At 51.7% G+C, this 18,937-nt stretch overlaps 1 protein-coding gene across 2 annotated transcripts in view; it reads left to right on the plus strand.

Annotated features, from left to right (window-relative positions):
• GNA12 (G protein subunit alpha 12) overlaps positions 1–14,355 on the plus strand; it is a 97,384-nt gene extending 83,029 nt beyond the window's left edge. For both annotated transcript variants that reach the window (XM_032872779.1, XM_032872780.1), the window contains exons 3-4: positions 12,411–12,461; positions 13,747–14,355. In XM_032872779.1, coding sequence (XP_032728670.1) covers positions 12,411–12,461; positions 13,747–14,316 — 621 coding nt within the window. In that variant the 3' untranslated portion in view covers positions 14,317–14,355. The remainder of the gene's footprint in view (positions 1–12,410; positions 12,462–13,746) is intronic.
• Positions 14,356–18,937: the final 4,582 nt, after the last annotated feature.

Consider the following 18,937-nt stretch of genomic DNA (forward strand, 5'->3'; position numbering starts at 1 on the left):
TCGATCCCAGGACCCTGAGATCATGACCTGAGCCGAAGGCAGCGGCTTAACCCACTGAGCCACCCAGGCGCCCCCTGTCAGGTTGTCATTTCTAATACGGTCAATAGTGATAGTTCAGGAGATACTGCGTTTGGGGGAGGGGTTTCCTTTGTTTGATTTGAATAAGTCAGTCAGAATACAGGGGCTTTCCACAAAGAACCTGAAGAAACAGCGTTCTGACTCATCCCCTTTGTTTCGAGTTAACAAATGACTAATGCCTTACTTAGCGAGAGATTTTTCAGACACTCAGTAGGTTTTAGAATGTCTGTCTTAGGGGAATCAGGCAGCTCTATTATAAGGAGAAGGAGAAATCATTCCTGTTGCCATTCCAGTGTGGGGGCAAATCTCTCTAGATCGATCCGAGACACCAAACGCAAGGCAGGAATCCACCGAGTTACCCAAGGAAGTAATGTCTAAGCTAGCGCTAGGAGATGCTGCTTTGAAAAAAGCCGTGTCTTCATTCACCTGCAGGCATTTGGTACCTGCGTGCCAAGACACTTGGTAAGCTGGGAGCATACCAGAGAAGGTGACCCTTTCTTTCCTGGTTCCTGGATTTTCCTAGCCCTGTTCCAGGTCCCTAATTGTTAGGATAAAGCCAGGTCAAACCACAGTACTGATGGACTGTCTCACAGTGGACGCGGGTCAGAAGTCCCTGTGCCTGGAGTTCACTGGGTCCGCTCTTGCGGTCTTGCCAGGCTGAGATCAGGGGGTCCATGGGGCTGTGGTCTCATCTGTTGGCCTTTCCCAGGTCCCCTGTCATTGGCAGAGCTCATTTCCTTGGAGTTGTGTGACAGAGAACATCATTCTGCTGGTTGTTGGCCAGCAGCTGCTCTGGTCTGCCGGGCGCTGCCCTGGGTTCCGTGCCGTGGGCCCCCTCCTCTCACAACTTGGTGCCTCTTGGTAAAGGCTCACCTGATTAGATCAGGCCCACCCTGGATCAGCTCCAAGTAGCCCAGTCTGGGAGTGCTGCCCCCTGCTGGAGGGAAAGAGATCGTACAAAGGCACAAGTCGTTGAGGCCCATCTTAACACTCTCCCAGCACAGACATCTTTTCCTAACCCAACAGCACAAAGATTTTCACCTATAGGTTTTTTTTTTTTTTTTTTAAATCTGTAGTTTTAGTTGTTACATTTAGGTCTGTGATACATTTTGAGTTAATTTTTGTGTGTGATATGGATGAGGGTCTCTGTTCCTTTTTCTACCCCCCATACAGGTCACCAGTCTTTCCAGCACCATTTTTTGAAACAATGTTCCTTTCTCCCACTTGAGTTGCCTTGACAACTGTCAAAACCTACTTGGCCTCTACGGGAGGTCCTGTTCCCAGACTCATTTCTCCTCTGTTGTCTGTATGCCTTTCCTTTTACCAGTCCCACTCTTGCTCCCACTTCATAGAGGGTCTTGAAATCAGGCATTGTAAAGATGTTTTTCTTTTATAAAATTAAGTTACTCTAGGTCACTTTTTAAAAAATATGTTTTTAAAATTAGCTTGTCATTTTCTACGTGTGCGCACACACACACACAAAGCCTGCTGGGCTTTTTATTGGCATTATACTGAGTCTCTCTATCAATTTGGAGAGAACTGGAATCTTAACAATATTGAGGCTTCTGCAATTCATGAACATGACACATCTCTCCAGTTATTGGGTCTTGAATTTTTTGTTCCGGTGTTCTACAGTTTCCAATGGAGAGGATTTTAACCTTTTTTTTAAAAAAATCTGTTTTAGCTACTGCAGTAAGACAGCAAATATAAGAAAGGAAACCTGGAGCACACAAATCCAAAAAATTCTTATTGGCAGATGACATAGAAAATGCCAAGGAATCAACCAAAAAGTCACAGAACTAGTGAAATCAATTCAGACAGGCTACAGGACACAGGTAAAAAATGAACGTTATTTCTGTGTATTAACAGTGAACGCATGGAAACGGAAATTTAAACCACCAATACCATTAACAAGGGGAAGGAAAAGGGGAAATACTTTGATGTAAATTTAGCGAAATATGTACGAGACTTACAGGATTAAAAATGACAGGCAGGGGGCACCTGGGTGGCTCAGTGGGTTAAAGCCTCTGCCTTCGGCTCAGGTCATGATCCCAGGGTCCTGGGATCGAGCCCCACATCAGGCTCTCTGCTCAGCAGGGAGCCTGCTTCCCCCTCCCCCCATCTGCCTCTCTGCCTACTTGTGATCTCTGTCTGTCAAATAAATAAATAAAATCTTAAAAAAAAAAAAATGACAGGACATGGGTGCCTGGGGGGCTCAGTCGTAATGTGTCTGTCTTCAGCTCAGGTCATGATTTTGGGGTCCTGGGATCTAGCCCCACATTGGGCTCTCTGCTCTGTGAGAAGCCTGTTTCTCCCTCTCCTACTCCCCCTGCTTATGTTCCCACTCTCATTGTGTCTCTCTCTGTCAAATATTAAAAAAAAAAAAGGACACTCATTAAAGAAATCAGAAGATCTGAACAGATGAGAGAGATCATGCTCCTGGTTTAGGAGACTCACCAAAGGGACGGTGTCCCCCCCCCCCCCCCGCGTTTATATACGGATTTCTGTTCCTACTAAAATCTCAGACCTGTGAATATAAATATGATGATTCCAAAATTTGCATGGAGAGGTACCCACATAGCGAAAACAATTTTGAAAGCGGACAATAGAGTGCTAGCCATCGGCGTCTCAGGTCTCGCGAGACCTGGCAGGCCTGTGCAGTAATCCCCACAGTGGTACTGGTGGGAAGAGGGGCACGTGGGCCAGCAGAACAGACCCCAAAGCTAGCACCGTGCAAGTATGACCAGCCGATGTGGGCAGAGGTGCAGGAGCAGTCCAACAAAGGACGGCTAGCCTCTCACGTGTGGTGCTGGAGCAGTTGGAGATCCATTGACCGAAAAAGGAAAGGAACCGGGACTAAATCTCAGGACCTTAGGTACGACGTAGACTGGAGCATAGACTTCAACGTAAAATAGAAAGTTCGAAGAACATAGTAGCAACTGGGACCTGGTGCTGGGTGAGGTATTCTTAGACATGATCCCAAATGCAAAACCCATAAGAGAAAAAAAATCATTTTGGAGAGAAAAAGTCAGTTTTCATTTTCTCAAAATGACAACTTTGGCTCTGCAGAAAGACCCCCTTGTAAGGCTACAGATGGGAAATATTTGTGAACCACACAACTAACCAAAGACCCTTCCCTAGAATACATAAAGAATTCTTGAAACTCAACAATAATAAAACAATCCAACTGGAAAGTGGACAAAAGATATCAACAGATCTCCCCCAAGAGGATGTGCACGTGGCAGAGAAGCACATGGAAAGGTGCTCAGCATCACCAGCCACTTGGGTCGTTGCAGATTAGGGGAAATGCAAAACCATGCTGAGATACATGCTAGAAACCAGAAAAGCAAAGCAGCAGCCCTACCAAACAAAGGTGGTGAGGACGCGGAGAAACCAGGTCTCTCCCACGTGGCTGGTGGGAATGGAAAATGGTGCGGCCATCCTGGCTTATAGCCTGGGAGTTTCTTCTGAAGCCTAAATATGTACTTAACCATGTTACCCAGCCATCTCCTGAGCACTTCCCCAGAGAAAGGGAAACTGTCCACAGAGCAGTAACCAGTCATGCAGTCTGCATGGTTTTATTTCTTCTTTCTGATTCTTATGCCTTTTATTTATTTGCCTGCTTTTTTGCTTTTTTTGTACAAGCTAGGCCTCCCAACATGGACTATAAATCAGAGGTTTCCACAACCCCCTGCTTGGGTTTAATTTCCCAGAGTGGCTCAAAGGACTCAAAACAGTTTACTTACTAGATTAACCTGTTTATTACAAAGGGTATTAAAGGATACAAACGAACAGCCAGACAAAGAGATACACAGGGCAGTGCCATTCCAGAAGGGTTCTGAGCACAGTAGCTTTTGTTCCTGTGGAGTATGGGGTGCACCACCCTCCCAAAAATGGAGATATTTTGTTGAGCCACCTAGAAGCTCTCCAAATCCTATAGATCAGGGATTTTTATGGAGGTTTCATTGCCTAGGCATGATTGATTAATTATTGGCCATTGGCGAGTGATTCAACTAAAGAGCCTCTCTCCCTTCCCCAGTGGTTGGGGTGGGGCTGAAAGTTACAATCTTCTAATCCAAGGTTGGTTCTTCTGGGGACCAGCCCCTGTCCTTGGGAGCTTTCCAAAAGTCCCCTTAACATAAACACAGGTGAGGATGAAAGGGGTTTGTTATAAATTACAAAAGATACCTTTATCTCTTTATCACCTAGGAAAATCCCAAGGCTTTTAGGAGCTCTGCCTGCCAGGGAATGAAGACCAAATATACATTTCTTACCATAAATCACAATACCCCAACTTGCTGAGGTTTTGTGAAGAATACTGTGTCTGTACAAGGTGGGTTTGGTCTGTAGTTTTGCTTTTTTGGTAATGCTTGTCAGTTCTGTGTCAGGGTTGTGGTGGCCTCATGAAAGGCATTAGCAAGTAGTCTTCCTCTTTGGTTTCTTTAAAAGTTTGCACAAGGTTAGCATCACCTCTTTTGAGTGTTTGCTAGAATTCACCAGTGAAGCCACTGGGCCTCATGTTTTCTTGTGGGGAACATTTTTTATAACAAATTCATACTTTGTTTTTTAAGTAAATGTCTATTCAGGTTTCACTGTTGGTAAATTGAAATCTTTAAAGAGTTTGGTCCATTTCATCTAAGAAATCCAGTTTGTTAGCATGAAGTTGTTCATAATGTTCTCTTAATATCTCTGTAATGTCTGTAGGATCCGTAGTGTAACTCCCCTTTCACTGTCAATGCTAGTGATTGCCCTTGTTCTTACTGTATTACTCTGGCTAGAATGTTACACATTTTGTTGGCCTTTTTGAAGAGTCAACTTTTGGCCCCGTTAATTTTTTTCATTGTGAATCCATTTCCTATTTCAGTGATACGTGGTTTTTATTTCCTTCCTTCTACTCACCTTGGGTTTTCTTTGCTCTTCCTTTTTAGGCCCTTTGAGAAAGAAACTTCAGTCAGTGATTTTGGATCATTTTTCTTTTCTAATATAAATATTTTTTATTTTAATGGCATTGTAGTTAACATACAGTGTTATATTAGTTTCAGGTGTACTATGTAGTGATTCAGCACTTCCTACATCCCTAATATAAACATTTAGAGGTACAGGTTTCTCCCCTAAATTATACATTAACTACATCTGAAAGTTTTTCGGGTTTTTTTGTTGTTGTTTTGTTTTTGTTTTTTTAGATTTTGTCTATTTGAGAGAGCACGTGGGTGTGGGCAGAGGGAGGAGAGAGAGCATCCTCTGGTAGATGCCCTACTGAGCACAATCCAGTGCAGGGCTCCATCCCAGGACCCTGAGATATGATCTGAGCTGAAATCAGACACTTAACCTACTGAGCTACCAGGGCCCCTTCAAATATTTTCTAATGTACTTCATGATTTCTTCTTGGTTTCTAGTAGTATTTACACATGATTCAAGGAGTTTCCCTCTCCCTGCTTGCATTTCCCATCTGTTCTTGCATGTTGTGCACTTTTCCACTAGAACCCTTAACATATAAATCGTAATTATTTTAAATTCCCAGTCTGTTCATTCCAAACCCTCTGCCATATCAGAGTCTGGCTCCGATTCTTGCTTTGTCTCTTTGGACTGTGATTTTTGCCTTTTAGTGGGCGCTGTCATTTTCTGGTGAAAGTCGGGCATAATGTGTCAATGGCGGGCTCCAGCCACGTTGTCTGTCCCCAAGAAGCTGTAAGTCTCTGTATTCACCTGCCTCTCCAAGGTGAGGGACTGTGGTTTGCCCTGCAACATCAGATCTGGGCTGGATCTCAGAAGGCTTGTTCATTATCAGCTTCTTCAGCTTTTGTCTTGTCATGAGGACTGGAGTGACGACTTGGAGGTTCTTTACATGTGGGATCAGAAAGATGGGATTGCGCAATGAAACTCTGTGAGCCCTCTCCCTCCCCACCCCCACTCCCAAGCCTCCCTCACCCCCTGAGGTAGGCTCTTTCTTATCTGGAGGAAAGAATGTCTGAAATCATGCTCTGAAATTTCTTTCTAGTTCCTTTTTTTGTGGTGGTCCCTCTGATACAAATGAAGACTTGAAATCTGTGGTCGTCCAGGCTGAGTCTGTACTTCTTAACTATTAACCTGGAGGAGTTGTTTCGGGAATGAGCCTAGCAGCTCCTCATACACCAGCAAAGTTCTTAATGTACAGACAGTACAACCGTAAAAGCCAGACAAGATCACAATGAGACACACTTCACACCCAGTAGCGCAGCTCCAGTTAAACACCCGGAGGCTTGGGGCACCTGGGTGGCTCAGTGGGTTAATCCTCTGCCTTCGGCTCAGGTCATGATCTCGGGGTCCTGAGATCGAGCCCCGCATCGAGCTCTCTGCTCAACAGGGAGCCTGCTTCCCCCTCTCTCTGCCTGCCTCTCTGCCTACTTGTGATCTCTCTCTCTCTCTCTCTCTCTCTCTGTCAAATAAATAAAATCTTAATTTTTTTTTTTTTTTAATTTAAACACCCAGAGGCTAGCAAGTGCCAGTGGGGACGGGAAGGCTGCTTACCTTTGCTGATGTGGATGCCAGTGGGTGTGGCCACGGCGGGACACAGTGCCATGGGTCCTAAAAACTTAAACATAGAATTGTTGCATGACCCAGAAATTCCACTACTAGGTGGAACATACGCCCAAGAGGATTGAAAATGGGTGTTCAAAGGAGAATTTGCGCATGACCGTTCCTCGCAGCAGCCAGGTGCTGGAGGCGGTCCAGATGCCCATCTGCTGACAGGTGCGCGGACACCATGTGGTGCACGCTTGCTGTGCGGTATTCAGAGAAGGAGGGGGGAGAAGGGAGGGAGGCACCCACAGCTGCTGCGACGTGGGTCAGCCACGAGCGCACGTTGCTGAGGGGAACAAGGGAAGCCGCCGCTGCTGGGCGTGGGATTGCCTTGGGCGGGGGGGGGACAACAGTGTCTTCCAACAAGGTCGAGCGGGCAGTTGCCCCTCACTGTGAATACTTTATATGCCACTGTATTTATACACTTGCTTTTCAGGATTTTACGGGGTTTTTTATGTTTTTTCAATTTAAGTAATCTCAACACCCAGCATGGGGCTCGAACCCACAGCCCCAGGATCAAGAGTTGCATGCTCCACTGCGCCAGCCAGGTGCCCTATACACACCTTTCAATGCTTAGTTTTATGTTACGTGAATTTGACCTAAAAGTTGAAGAGAAAGAAAAATCCCAGATGCGAGGGGCCTGGCACTCTGGACCTTTTCCTGGGGTCTTAATCATGGATGGCAGGGAGCAGCTGTCCCTGGGAGCTGGGGTGGGAGACTTCACAAGCACAGGGACATCCCGAATGGCAAGGCAGGGCCACCAGCGTGAGCCAGCCTTGGGCCGGCTTCCTCCACACCCGCACGTTCTGGGGCAGACGTGCAAGGCCGCCAGCGTCCCGGGCTCTGCCCCCACTTGACACACTGTTAGGTTCACTTGTTGTAGTTTGGTTTCCATTCTGAGTGTGGTTGTTTTTAAAAATTTTCTTTTTTTAATCATACAAGATACCTGTATGGTTCCAAAGTCAAAATGCATTCCGCGACGTCTAGGTTCTACCCTTGTGCCTCCTCCCCTGTTCTCCCCTTCCCTGTACCTCGCCACTTTTATCACTTGCTGGTTTATCTTTCGGTGTCTCCTTTCTGAAATGTAAGCAAATAGCAACTGTTTCAATTTTGCCACCATTTCTTATACACAAGGAGACTTTCTCTTTTGCCCCTTCTCTCATGTAGCGGTGTGTCAGGCATCCGCTCTCCGCAACCGCGTCTGACTCCCCGCGTGAAGAAAACGTGCTTTGTCCAGCCGGCCTTCCTTCTGTCTGTGGACACTTGGGTTCTCCCTGGGCTTTGGATATTGTAGAGCTGCTATAGTGAATCTTGTACCTAATATTTTATGATTACAAGTTAGCAGCAGACAATTTATAGGAATCCGGGTTAAAATTTGAGAATCTCCATTTGTATGATGTGTATTAATATGATGCTCTATGTTTTTCCGTACTGTCACAGCTATGATACCATTTACTCTCACAAGACCCGGTGAGATGTCATAGGTATTGGCAAATCCCAAATTCAAGTGAAGGGTTTTCTTTTGGGAGTTAGATCATCTTTTTTAAGTATTTGTAGAAGTTCTATATTCAAACGTTGTTTAGTTAGCCAAACAACATTTGGTTTTTGCATAAAGCCAAAGTTATGTCTTAAATTTGATATTTATTAAGTAACGAGAAGGGAAATCTGACCTTTCAAATACATCGTTGTTGTTCCTAATATACAGCAGTTTTAAAATTTGTGTTTGTAATTTGTTATGTTTAAACAAAGGAAGTAAACTTCTAAGTCCTCTGCCTCACCGTTGACAAGCCCGTGTCTCCATCCCATGTGACTGACCCCATTTTGGAACACAGAATCAACTTCACCGGGTCCAGGAGCTTTAAGGACAACTCATGCGTGCAGAGATAGGCTTTCAAACTGAAAGGGCACCAGCCCTGAGTGCAGATTCGTGTTTCTCTTTGTAACTGCTGTCCCTTGATGTCCCTGTCTCCGCCTTCACACTTAGCGTGGTTCTCACCCAGCGGGTACTCCTCGCCCTCACCTCCGCTGTGCATCTGTCAGCCCACGGCACTGGGGGAGCAAGTAGCAGGACCTGAGCCAAGGGTGTGGGAGAACGTGTCTCACTTCTAGCTGGAAAACAGGTGTGACCAGTCGACCTGAAATACTGATCTTGATGGCCTGGTCTTTGCGGCAGTGAGAGAGTCGAGTCTGTTCTCTCAAGGTCTTGAATTAGGTGGATGAGGTGCACGAGGTCCGCTGACATCCACTGACGGGGCTGGTTCGTAACGCAGGGACCATCAGCACACGACAGATGGGTGTATAGGGGGCTGGGGCTGGTTGTGGGGACAGAAGCTTCAAAGCAGCAGCAAGGCCACCACATGTGATGAGTCGGCAGGTGTGGGTCATGGGTGCTTCCAGGGAAGACATTGTGAAGAAGAGAGCCCACTGGCCAAAAAGCTTACTCTCTTTACAGGTGTGGTGTGTCCACACCCTGCCCACTGTCTTTGGCCACGTTCGCCCCTATGTGTCACAATTGCAAGCACCCCAGAAAGTCCCACTGCTGCTTGGTCCGCCCTCTTCTCCACCACGAGCACCCCCAGACCCATCCAGCTGGTGGTGATGAAAATGCACGTGTTGGGGTGCCTGGGTGGCTCAGTGGGTTAAGCCTCTGCCTTCAGCCAGGTCGTGGTCTCAGGGTCCTGGGATCGAGCCCCGCATCGGGCTCTCTGCTCAGCAGGGAGCCTGCTTCCCTTCCTCTCTCTCTCTGCCTGCCTCTCTGCCTACTTGTGATCTCTGTCTGTCAAATAAATAAAATCTTTAAAAAAAAAAGAAAAAAAAAAAAAAAGAAAAAAGAAAATGCACGTGTTGCTGGGAGTTGGGTCGGGAAAGTAGTGTGACATCGAGCATGTGCCCGGTGGCCTCTGTGCATAGGCTAGCAGATTCTGTCTTGTCTGATCCATGCACCCGTGGTGTTAAAGAAGTTCAGACCAGGTAGGGTTAGAAAAAGCCCATTTGTCACGTACTCTTTATCATCGGACCCCGCGACTGCAGTGACTACCGAGGGCACCCCAAGACTGTTTTCACCACATGTGATACTCTTTTTGTTAAGGTGCCATCTTCATTGGTTTGGTCTGCTGGCAAACATAACCTAGTCTGTGATTGTGAGAAATATTCTGGAAGGTGGAAACCCCAAGGTCAAGGTGCCCACAGACTCAGGGTCTGGTGAGAGCCCCCTCCTGGTTCACGGACAGCGTCGTCTCGCTGTGTCCTCATGAGACAGCGCTCTGGGGTTTCTTTTATAAGGGCACTGACCCCATTCATGGGGGCTCTACCCCGCAGAGCCCCGCTGCTCAATGACAGGACCTGGGGGCTAGGTTTCAGCACCTGATGGGGCTGGGGGGCACAGTCCGTCTGCAGCAGGCGCTGAGTGGTTCATCCCACGGGGGCAGTTTCATTCCTGCCACTCGCCATGACTCCGTCCCCCAGGGTTGGAGATCCATCAGAATTTAAACCTGGACGTTTTAAGGGGCTGATGCTCTGGGAACCTTGAAGCCCGTGTGAATGATCATTCCGTAGGCTGTGTGTCGAACATGATGGCGTACATCCCAGTCCCTGACGGCAAGCCACAGTGTCCAAACCACAGTTCCCAATCAGCCTGGCAGGGCTGGTTTGAACGAACTTGCCCTCCTCTTCCCCACTGGCCACTCCCCCCGTGACAGAGCTCCGTGGACAGACAGCTCTGGAGCAGCTCTCACGTGGACCCATGAGGTAGCTCCAAGAAGAGCCTAGCCAGGCTCAAGACTGGGTCCCCTCCTCATGCGCCTGTAGGCAGTGGAGAGAATCCCAGATAACTCCTGTACCTTTGAAGGAGTGAAAGGATGCTAACATTGGAGCACAGGTGGGGCGACCCTGACTTCAAGCTCACTAGGGATCTTTCCATTCAAACTGGGACTTAAAACTTTCCCGCTTTTCTCGTACTTCATACTTAGCTTGTTCTCAGGAGCACTTCTCCTTTTACACCTGTGCCATGGGGTGAGCACACACATCTCGGTGTTTCCGCAGGACGCTTGTCACGCCATGGTGACAGAACGTTGGCCAGGCCATCAGCACTGCCGTGACTTCATCCTCCACCGAGCCCTGGTCGGGCCCAGGCCATTCCTCCTGTTTTTGCCTGGCACCATGGCACACCTCAGAGCGGCCCCGGGTGGCCTGGGCTGGGAGGGGCTGCCACCAGCTGGCCTCCAGGTGCACAGACACCGATGGCGTCTTCGTCAGCTCTCCTTGCACCTGCAGAGTCTCTGGCCAGGAGGCGGGGGGCTGAGAGAGATAGGGTTCTGGGGGAAGTCACGGATCGGATGGGTTTGTCTCGACCCCTTCATGGACCAGCTGCCTCACGCTATCCTGTCCTGCAGGGGAGGCAGTGGGACGAGCAGACCAGCTGCCTCATGCTGCAGAGATGGCTGTCCCCACCCCCAAGCTGGCATTGGACGGGGACAGGCGCCGAAGGGTGTGGCTGGCAGAGTGGCAGAGGCTGGGTGCCGGGAACTGAGGGCTCCATCCTGGAGCTCCAGGTGCCGTCTCCCCTGCCTGTGTGTCCCTAGAGCAGAGAGCAGACTGTGCCTACCACACCCCGATCTTTGGGAGGAGAACTGCATTTGTGAATCTTCCTCTGTGCCTGAGTGTGTGTGTGATGCGTATTTCTGTCCCTCTTAAAAATGCTCTTTTGCGAATCCTCCAAAGGCTGTTGTCATAAAACAGGACGGCTGACTCCCATCGAAGGAAGCTGCCTCTTTCTGTCTTCCTTTAGACCTGTTGGAGGCTGACTGCTCCTGTCATTTGTATCTGTTTTCTCTATTATTTTATATAAAGTCACAGACTTGAGCCGTAAACCCTTGTCTCCCCGATGGTGTATCCTCCGTGACAGTCTAGAGCGTCAGCCTGTCCCCTGCCCGCTTCTGTGCAAGCGCATGTGGGCATCCCTAGTGTGCCTGTGCCCGGGCCCACGTAAGGGAGCCTGTGGGAAGCTGTGTCCTCCATGTGCGGACTCCGTGTGGGGTGTGAGGACTCATCTACGTTCCACTTCTGAGGGGAGAGTCGCCGCACCTGTGCACTCACCCCTTCCCCTGTTCCACTCCCTTCAGTCCATGTTTGAACGCCCTCTAAATGCTTTTCCTGAGACAGGCCCTGGGTGATCGTAAGGTGCACGTTGGCTGTAGACCAGTGTCTGTCTGTATCTGCGTTCAGGGCAGAGGACATCCAGGGGGGCGGTGGGTTCACTGTTCCACCACAGGAATCCAGCCAGAAGGTTCTCCTTGCTCAAGGCTATGAATCAGGTCATACAGACGTGGGGAGTCGTCATGGAATGTCAGGCCTGTTTCCAGAACCTAGAAAGTGTGTGGTGCCAGTTCTGTTGTGGAAGATTCGCCCTCTCTAGAGACCACGTCTGCAGTGGCCTGGGCCATTTCTGTCCATGCAGGACTGCTCACGGGGCGCCGGCCAGTGCACACATCTGGAAAGGGAGAATTAGCCCAGTCATAGGGGCCGGCACCCTGCCTGTCACCAGACTCACCCAGGTGCTTTAAAAACACAGTCTGAATTGAATCCTAGGGAAACTGCATTTAAAAATGTTTTCGACTGTGTTTTTACTTTTTAAAGATGCCTGTACGCGCTTAGTCTCTCTGCCTTCCCATTATATAGAGGCGAAATAACACTCACGTGATCCGTTGTCCTCTCCTAGCGGCCACATCAGGGTTCTCCACCAAGACTGAGTCGTGCATGTTTTTCCTCCATGACAGGGTGAGTCGGTGAAGTACTTTCTGGATAACTTGGACCGCATCGGCCAGCTGGTGAGTACAGACCCCAGCCCCCGCGCCCCGAGAGCCACAAGCCAGGGGTAGGAAGCGCATGTGTGAAAGCTGGAGGGGCCCCCGGCACGCAGGTGCGCACAGCGTCCCTGGGTGCCCCGCGTCCGATGACTGCGGACGGGGCCGTGGCGTCTTGCCCTCACTCAGCTCCCGACTGTGTCAGAGCAGAGGGAATGTCCGTGCGCGCTGTGAGCGTTTCCACCTCCCATTCTCGCTCTACCGCAGAGGACACAGGGATGCATTAGTGAACAGAGGATTTCCTTTAACATTTTGTGATGGGACACACACACACACACACACACACACACAGGACAGATCGTCGGACAAGCCCCTGGGCCAGTACCCCCTCCCAGAGCGCACGCATCCTCACGTCGTCTCTCAGTAACGGCTCCGTCCAGGCCTCTGCCCCTGTTGCCGGTGTTGCTCCTGAGACACCACAGCGTGCCCCAGGTTCGCCTGCCGTCCGTCCGCTCGGGCGTCTGCCTGGGGCGCTCATTAGCATGTTCCCGTGCGCGGTTGGAGTCCGAGCCCTCGTAAGGTCCATCTTTTGCGGTTGGGTCATATCTCTCAAATGTCTTCTACTCTGTAGGTTTCCCCCTCGTCTTTCTTTTTCTCCCAGTTTGTGGTGAAGTAGCTGGATCATTCCTGCGTGGGGGCCTCTCGTGCGGATCGCTGTCCCTTCCCTACAGCGTTAGCCAGGAGGCCTCTCTGTGCCCCGTGTCCGTGTGCACAGTCTCTGGACCCTGAGGCCGCCTTGTCCCTGTCTGGATTTTAGCGGGTCTGCTGCCCACATGATTGCACAGTGCTCGCGGAAGGTTTTAACTGGGCAGCGCCACGGTTGTGGAAGGCTTCCCAGAATGACGAATTACGTATACGGCCAACTAACTCTAGCCGGCTTTGCAAACCTAGATTAGGTTGGTTCACAGTAAGGTTTGGGAACGCTCACGCTCTTGAAGTCAGGAAGTACAGAGGTGGGTGTGGGCAGAAACAGACCCGGCGGTCGGCTCCTGTGGACAGGAGCACGGTGAGGGTCTGGCTGCAGCGGACAGCGGGGATGCCAGCAGCCTGCCTCGGGCTGGGGAGCCTCTGCGCGCCCGAAACAAGCCGCTCACTCCTTCACTTCTGTTCTGTGCCAGTGTCTGATGGTACAGATGGGAGTGGCTTTTGGCATTTGGTTCAGCTTCTTGCCCAAGTCTGTCGGACTCTTGATCCTTATTTTCCCAGGTTCTTCTCCTGCTCAACTTCTCCCTTCTCCCGTATTTTACAGAATTACTTTCCCAGCAAGCAGGACATTCTGCTGGCACGGAAAGCCACCAAGGGCATTGTGGAACATGACTTCGTTATTAAAAAAATCCCTTTTAAGATGGTGGACGTGGGCGGCCAGCGGTCCCAGCGCCAGAAGTGGTTCCAGTGCTTCGACGGGATCACATCGATCCTGTTCATGGTGTCCTCCAGTGAGTTCGACCAGGTGCTCATGGAGGACAGGCGCACCAACCGGCTCGTGGAGTCCATGAACATCTTCGAGACCATAGTCAACAACAAGCTGTTCTTCAACGTCTCCATCATCCTCTTCCTCAATAAGATGGACCTCCTGGTGGAGAAGGTCAAGACCGTGAGCATCAAGAAGCACTTCCCGGACTTCAAGGGCGACCCGCACAGGCTGGAGGACGTGCAGCGCTTCCTGGTGCAGGGCTTCGACCGCAAGAGACGGAACCGCAGCAGGCCCCTCTTCCACCACTTCACCACCGCCATAGACACGGAGAACATCCGCTTCGTGTTCCACGCTGTGAAGGACACCATCCTGCAGGAGAACCTGAAGGACATCATGCTGCAGTGAGGGGACGCCCCTCTCCGCCGCCCGCAGCAGCCTCGGTGGCCACAGGGCGCTTCTCGGGCCCGTGCCGCCGGCGCCGGGCTCAGGAGTGCCGCCGCACTGGCCACGCCGGCCACACGGGCCACGCCGCCGCACTCCAGGCCCAGGGACATGGTCACTGGGATGTTAGCTACTGAACCCGGGGCGTAGTCAAACTACTGAGAATCCAAGGGGTCACTTTGGTATTAACACGTAATACCTAGTAACACAGCTTTCTCTCTCTTTACAGAAACTGTATTCCTTCTTTGACACCGTTTAATCGAGGACTGTGTGTGCGCGGCGGCTGTGCACACGTGCCCGCACACACACACTTGGTAACGCAACACAAACAGCTAGCCTTGCAGGTGGCTTTTCCCTCTAATGTGCAAGTCTTCCGTGAGACAGATGAGCCCGAGTGCTTGTCCTGATGGTGGTTTGCAGAAGAGCAGGTGTCTCCGTGCCCCTCCCAGAGCACATGCGTTGCCTTGTAGAACCTGGTGCCAGTTCCTTGAGAGACCCTGGTCCAGGCACCCGAGATGCGGCCAGGGGCCCCCAGCTTTAGAGGGTGGGCGTGGGCTTGCCTTAATGCCCCACGGCTGGAGAGCTGGCGGGGGGCGTGCCTGTTACACGCACCCGCCCACCCTCTCCCTGGCCTCCCCCTGTTCTTACGCCACCCCTCCGGCACCAGCACTGGGCTGTATCAGCCTTCCCTCCTTGTGGAAGGTGCTAGAGTGCTTCCTCTTCCTCTGAGGCTTCTGAACACTGGCAGGATTCCTAGCAGACCTCTGTGAGTACCACAGCTGACCTTTCCAAAAGCCCAGACTCTCCGAGTTTCTGCAGACTGCCGCCACCCCGATGCCTTCGGAGAGCCAGTCCCCACTCAGCTGTGCTGAGGTCTTGATCCTTACCAAGGTCTCTGTTCTATCCGTGTACACACATCACCAGCAAACACCACCGGACATAGCTCTCGTCCGGGAGAAGCTGCCCAAGCCCGTGAGTGTGGGCATGGGTGGACACATGTCCTTCTCTGTGCACTTGGCCCCTTAGCTCTGTGCAGGTCTCTCCCTGGCTTCAGGACACTGCATCCCATTCTGGTCCCGCCGTGCGTCCCTCTCCTAGGACGGTCTGTCCTCTGTGCTGGGACTGCTTCGGCTAACCAACACTGGCCCGTTACTGTGGCCAAGTAACAGCTGTGAGGCCCCCATCCCCGGGCGCCCTCTTCCCGGTCCCGTGTCCCTGTCGCATCTCCCTCCTGGCTCCTTTCCAGCAAGCAAGGGAAACGCGCATCTTGGGGCAGATGCTGACCCATCTGGGGTCAGGGAGAGGGAGCACAACCTTCTCCGGAGTCATCCTTGTTATCAGTGTTCTTAATGAGGAAACAACGGGAGAGCCTTTCTCTTTCGGTGCTCAAGACTTTGTGTCCGTGGATGTTGGCGTTTTGGTTCCCTTGGCTGGGAAAGAACAGTGCTGTTCCTGTTTTGCTTCATAGACTGACTGATGTGACCCAAGCTCCGTGCCGATGACTGTGGCTTAAAGGAAAAGGAGCACTCTTGGCAGGCTCCCTCAGGGAGGTCTGGGGTCCTTCCAGCCCGGTCCCCAGCGTGGTGTGCCCTCCTCGCAAGTCTCCGTCAGGGCCTCACCAGCTGCCACTGGCCACGCTGCCCCACCGGCCATGTGCGCCATGCTCCGGCCCCTTGAGCCCACAGTGGACACTCACAAGCAGGAAGGGCTGGGTGCTGAGCTGCGTGGAGAGCGGGGCGGGCGCTGCGCCCTGGGTCCCTGGGCATTTGGGGGAGCGGTCTCTGAAGGCCCCAGCTCGAAGTTCTGGGGTTCGTTGGAATTGGGGAAGGAAACTTTGCAAGGCTCGGCTAAAACCATTCACAGCTTTCCCACACATAGACTGTAGTTTTTGTCTCCAAAACCTTCGGCTTTTGTATTTTTTTTATTTTAACTTCACTGTTATCCTTGATTATTGTCTTTTTTATTGAGTTGTTGGAGAAGCAGGAGATAGTCGTGCCTCATCTATTATTGCAAAAATGTAACAATAAACTTCCTCAAAATAAGATCTTTCTTCTTAGTTCTACTGTTTACATAGAACGACACATGTAGGCTTTTCCTGGAAATATTTTTCTATTTATAGAGAAACGGTCTGAGACTTTCTGTTCAGCCTGGTGATGTACAGTGATCTCCAGCATCCATATTCTTCTAACTTCTTGGATAAAAGAAAAATAAGTCCGATTCTTTTATTTCCGAGATCCAAAAATACTCTCCAAGATTATTAGGACCACCTCACTTGGGCATCCTGGGGACAGGCGGACATGGACTCAGTGAGACTTGTGGGGGGAAGGCGCCCCCGGGATGCATGCAGCCCACACAGCCAACGCGTGGCTCCCACCTCACTCCCGCGAGCCTTGGCTGAAGGGTCCAGTGTGGTGACAACCGCCTTTGCTCTGGGTGTCCGTTAAGCACTATCCTTCACATTCAGACCGAATCATCATGTCAGATTTCCAGTCCTCTAAATTCAGAGCCCAGCAATGCCAATCCAAACCGGACTTGAAGGTTTACTATCCGATAACCGGCTTTTATTTCCGAGAGCATGCTGTGTGGACACCACCTGGAACACCGCTTCAGAGCTAATAAAAGTGTCTTGTACACAGAGACGATTGCGTGCGTGTGTGTGCACACATGCGCGGCCCTCGCATGCGGTGAGGGAGGGAGGCCGTACATGCAGTTCTGAGGTCTGAGAGCTTGAGGAGAGGGATCTGCAGATGGACACTTGGCGCAGCCCAAGTTCTGCGACTAGAGGGCGCCAGAGGGAGGGGCAGGTAGGGAGTCTGCTGTCCTGACCACCCCCCCCACCCCGAGGTTCTCTGTCACACTGCGGTCTTTTCCAGAAAGGGGCCTGCGGGTGCTGTCCAGCGGCCATGGCTTGGGGGAGCCCCGCGATGTACATGTATATGTGGGAAGGGTAGAGACCCCCCCACCCAAGAAAAGCGCCGGCAGTGAGCATACTACGTGCTCTGTGTTACCCCAGGGCTGTGGGTTATGGGCTGAGCTCTTGGGTCCCAATTTCAACACGTGTCAACGCCGGACAGGACAGTGGTTCACGCGGGCACCGCAGTCAGATCCCCCGACGAGCTTTACAGAGGCCCCAGGCTGAGCCACCCAGACCGGGCCCATCTGGTAGGAACATGGTCCAAGCAGATTGAGGTCCTAGAGGGTTTCTCCCAGGCAGGATTCTGTGCTTAGCTCAGTGAGAATTCTCCTTCATGATCTAACTCAAGGCCACCAGCTCTGCCCCTCACTGGGACCAGCAGCCCGCCTCAAGAAAGCAGTGGTGGGTTTTCTCTGGAGAGCGAGTTCTGGCCGAGCCTTTCCCAACGTTGGGCAGTCTCTAATCTTTTGGTCCTGTCTTCTCTGTAAGGTATGTCTGATGTGCCTTAGGGGCCTTGTTCTGGAACATTCCCTGGAAATTGAGGGAGCTGGTGCATGTGGTTCTGTGTGTCGCTGACTTGGCGTCAGGGCCGCCAGTCCTGGTTGGGAGGTGGCGGGTGCTGCAGCTCAGGGGGCTGAGAGCCCCGTGTGGGGACATTGGGCTCTAGTGTCGTTCATGAGGCCCTGCTCGGCGCTGACAAGAAAGGTGTCAGGTCCCCCGAGGAAAGGAGCTCGCTTGGTTCATGAGGACAGTTCACCAGCTGGCACGTGTTGCGTCACAGCGCTTATAGGCATATGATGGGCCGCTTTGCGCCGGAGCATGGGGCAGGGTGTGGAACGGAGCAGGGCCTGGGCCAGCGCGCCTACGAGCCAGACCCGCCATGCCGCGGGGAGGATGTCCCTTCTCCAGTGGCTCCTGTTCTGTCACAGCAAGGGGCCCTTGTTCCCAGCCTATCGCTTCGAGGCCTTTTTATTAACTGTGAGTTCACTTTAGTTTGTGTTTTTAAAAGCTGATGTATTTCCCCCAAGTGAACAGAGTCCCAGCCAACCACAGCCGCAGTCCAGTTTCCCTGTGGGAACATCCCTTGCCTGAGGGCCTGCATGGACCACACGTAGTCTGGTAAGGCTGCCCTGACGTCTGCCACAGGGCGGAAAAGAGCTGGACGGCCCCTTCCCCCAGCTCTGGGCCAGCTGTGCCAGAGGCCGTCAGAGTGGCCACCCAGGAGGAAGACAGAGCCGGGAGGCTGGGAGGCCCCGCTTCATGACCCACGGTCTCTGCCCTAAAGCCGGGGCCAGAGACCATCTGTCCTGCCACTGACGGGCCGGGAGCACTCGGGGGAGTGCCTGCGCCCAGCTGTGCCCACATGCCCCTATTCCTCCAGGAACGGCCTCCGCAGAAGCCTCCGCAGCTTTGGGTGACACTGGGGGCCTGCCCCCCATTGTCCACCCTGCTACCCTCCCCAGACGCCGGTCCCTGCCAGCTGTCGGCAACAAGCTGTCCGTCCTCTGAGGGACTGGGGACCTGCCCTGGGAGTCGGCCAGGCGGTCTGGGCGAGCCCAGGCACCTTTCAGACCCCCCTGCTGACGCGTAGGCAGAGCTCTCTGACTGTGGTCTGTGGGTGGCGGGCGGGGGCACAACTTTGGCCGTTCCCCCACCATTTATCCTGTTTGG

This window comes from Lontra canadensis, unplaced genomic scaffold, assembly GCF_010015895.1.
Source record: "Lontra canadensis isolate GAN:19392208 unplaced genomic scaffold, GSC_riverotter_1.0 scaffold45, whole genome shotgun sequence".
Lineage (NCBI taxonomy): Eukaryota > Metazoa > Chordata > Mammalia > Carnivora > Mustelidae > Lontra > Lontra canadensis.